The following is a 3707-nucleotide window of genomic DNA, read 5'->3' on the forward strand; positions in this document are numbered from 1 at the left end:
GTCATATAAACTTGCTAGGAGCCATTTCTATGCATTTTGCTGCTAACCAGGAGAGGTGGTTTGAACCAGGGAGTCTTTATACCCCTGTAAAGATTTTTATATCTCAGAAACCCACAGGGCAGTTCTACTTTGTCCCAACCAGTCACTATGAGTCAGAATCGACTGAACGGCAGTGAATTTTTGCTTTTCCTTTGAATGTAATCTTTCTGTTAGCAGATCGCCTCGAGAGAGACACTGGGCGGGTCAAACGTCCAACGTTTCGGTTAGCAGCCTAGTGCTAACTGTTGGGCTAGCAAGCCTCCTCCATCATTTGCCTTGGAGTCTCGACTACGACTCAGGCCGACCCCACGGGTCAGGGTCGACTTGTGTTCGGTCGTGCTAGGATTTGTATAGAAGCGACGATTCCGAAAGCTCAAACTCACGTCAGCCGGGATTTTCCAGAAGTGACTTTTCCAACAGTTATGCCACCCAAACCCACCCCACCTGGTTCACCTTCCCGCTTCACTTCCTAAGGTTATGCTTTTGTTTTTGGCCCATGGGGACCCGCCAAGAACCCCTGTGCTTGCAGCTTTTCTCGCCACAGGCTCATAAACGGGAGAACTTGTCATTCTCCCCGGTGAGGCAGCCCGGCAGGTCTTCTCCCCTAACAGAGCCTGCAAACCCGGTCTTGCTGCGGAGTGGTCTTTCAGAGTGCTTCCATCGGCCGGCGGGGGAGGCCAGTAGCTCTCCAGACATTTCTTCCGCTACTCCACGGAGTAGCGTGCGCCGCAGAGGCCTTGCTCGACGCTGTGGCGAGGGAAGGGGCCGGACTGCAGCTGGCTGCTCCGCGGCCAGGGGATGCTGGGTCTCCCCATTTCTCCCCCTGGGGGGCGGGGAACCTGTGCTCTGGGCCGTGCGGGGGCTGAAGGGGCTCCGAGGGCGGCGGGCGGCCCGAGGCGCGGAGAGAACGCGGACGCCCTCACCTGGGGCCCGGCGGCGCTGGGGGGTGGCGGGGCCATGGCGTCCCTGGGGCCCCCCGGGCCGGGTCGTCTGTTCGGTGCGGTCGCGGAAAGGGTGGGGCGGCGCAGAGCCCGGGAGCTTAATAGCCGGCTGGCGACACGTGGCCTTGGCCCACTAAGATACTCCTGGCCACGCCGGGAGAAGGCACGCGATCATGGCCGCGGGGCCCCAGCGTTGGCCCGCCCCTTCCGGAAGTCACCTTTGACCCCCGTTTCCGGAAGTGGGCTGTAGGCGGTAGGCTGTAGGCTGTAGTCGACGAAGTCTTCTGATTGGCTTCCGATTAAAGGCCTCAAGGGACTCCCTGGCCACTCGTAGGCCGCCGTTGGTAGCAGGTTGGGCCTAGGTGTGAAGGGCAGTGCCCGGGCCGACGGCCGCCACTTCTAAAACCCGCGGGGGCGCTGCGGGGGCGGGGCTGCACCTGCCGCCCCGGGCTTCCTCCCTGCAGACCCGCCGGGCCGCCCCGGGCCCGGGCCACCCGCTGCGGCGGGTCACCGCCGCCCTACCTGGGGGACTTCGCGAGTACCGAACTCTCGCCCGTTTCCTTTATTATGATTCTTAGTGAACGTTTTATGGGGAGCTCTTACACGTATTACAGTCCTTTAGACTAGGCCTAGTTGTGCGATTGTTGCCATCATCATTTACAATCCCTTTCCTTTTTTTCTTAAAAAATCTTTTTTTGTTTTCTTTTTTCTCGAACTCCTTGATATCAGCTCCCTTTTGGTCCCTCCCTCCCCCAACCCTGCTCCCCCCAACCCTTAATAAATGATATATTTTTATTATCGCCCATGTATTTTATGGTAGATGTGTATGTTTTTGTCAGAGGCCCCCGTGGCTCACTGGTTAAACACTCGGTGGCCACCTGAAGTTGGCTTCTCCAACTGGGAGCCCCTGGCTCCTTGGTTAAAACGACCTGGTGAAAAAAACAAAACAAAAAAACCCCAAAACGACCTGGTGACCTGCTTCTCTAGTTATTACACCCTGGAGATCCCTGGGGCGCCTCCAGAATCTTCGTCAGTAAATTCGGTTCTGGCTGGAGTGTTCATGAGCAAAGCGAACAGCCACCTTCCTGATCTCAGGAATCTCTTAATTATGGATCATGAGGCATGATATTTACCAAGCATGTGTATTGAAAAATAAATGGATCCAATCTCACGTGGTACATCCTATAAGGAAACAGATACTATCCTTTTGTCAAGGTCTACCGAAAAAGAATGTTGGGAAATTGGGATTGTGTTTCACCAATGTCATTTATAGTAGAAATAATTAATAGGTATGCCTTTAGATTCAGGAACTTGATATGTATCTCCATTTGTCTATACCTCTTTATTGCAGCAGTGCTCTGCAATTATGTTTATAGGTCTGGAACATAGTTTGTTAAATTTGTCAAAATTATTTATGTATTGGTGGTGTCCTTAAATATATTCTGTTCCTTTTAGCTTTCAATTTGCAATCATTCAGTTATATATTAAATTTGCTGACATCCTATTAAAATAACTTGATCTATATTAGTCATGTCTATATTTGTGTGAGGTTTTTATACCATTGCCTGGTTTTGATACCAGATAAAGCTAACCTAATAAAATTTGCTGGAAGGTGTTCATCCTCATATATTAAAATAATTTCTATAGATTTAGGATTATTAAGTGTTTGGTATAGTGAAGTCATCTTGGTATGATTCAGAGTCTATAACAGGCTAATATTTAGATTCTCTGAATTAATCCTGGTTAGTTGGTATTTTTCAAGGAATTTTAATATTTTCTGTAATCTTTATAGTGTTAAAATTCATATATTAACCTTTTAATGTTTCTTTTCTTTTAAAAAAAATCATTTTATTGGGGGCTTGTACAACTCTCATCACCATCCATCCATCCATTGTGTCAACACATTTGTACATTTGTTGCCATCATCCTTCTCAAAACATTTGCTCTCTACTTGAGCCCTTGGTATCAGCTCATTTTCCCCTCCCTCCCCGCTCCCCCCTCCTTTAATGTTTCTAACACACCTAGTACTTTACCATCTTTCACTCACATATTCCTGTGTCACTTCCCCCCCACCCCCACCCCCATATGTCACTTCTTGAAACACCTTCTTTCAAACACCTGTAATAACTTCTTTGGCCACCGTGGTGATTATATACTCTTGGTGGTAATGACTGTGTGCCAGCCAGTCATTCCCAATCATGGCAATCCTATATGACAGAGTAGAACTTCCCCCATAGGGTTGCCTCAGTTGAAATATTTTCTTTAGCAGATTTATCTACTCTGCCTCCCACCCCTGCCACTGTACAATCACTGGTTGGCTCAAGCATCCAATCAGGGCTCATTTATCTGCTCTTAAATCCCCCCATATTTGTCCTGCTATAATGCAACAGAGCTTCCACTAATCACTGTTGACTCACTGGAAAGATATCTGTCTTTCCGACTGAACTCAGCATGATGGGTCTACTTATCACTCACGAGAGGCAAGTAATCTTTGTCAAGGGAAAGTGGTGAGACACTGAGTATACCATCACGTTGTTTATAGACAGGAGGACTGTGGGTGGAGGAAATAATATGGGAAGTGTGGGTGATTTGTTTGGAGGGGGTGGTGGTAACTGAGGGATTGATTATATACAGACTAATACTGGATCTATGGACTTGATCTGTACTGGGCTGGGATGTTTTCTCAATATTCAATTGCTCTTGTATATAAAGTTCTTTTAAAAAAAA

General features: G+C 48.5%; 1 protein-coding gene across 1 annotated transcript in view; it reads left to right on the top strand.

The window, feature by feature from the left end:
- The first annotated feature begins 996 nt into the window (after window positions 1-996).
- Window positions 997-3707, top strand: part of LOC123521934 (vomeronasal type-1 receptor 4-like) — a 14990-nt gene continuing 12279 nt past the window's right edge. Inside the window, 2 exon segments of the mRNA XM_045292363.1 lie at window positions 997-1226; window positions 1445-1518. Coding sequence (XP_045148298.1) covers window positions 997-1226; window positions 1445-1518 — 304 coding nt within the window.

Source organism: Echinops telfairi, unplaced genomic scaffold, assembly GCF_000313985.2.
Source record: "Echinops telfairi isolate 266 unplaced genomic scaffold, ASM31398v2 ScPeMD7_655;HRSCAF=1070, whole genome shotgun sequence".
NCBI lineage: Eukaryota > Metazoa > Chordata > Mammalia > Afrosoricida > Tenrecidae > Echinops > Echinops telfairi.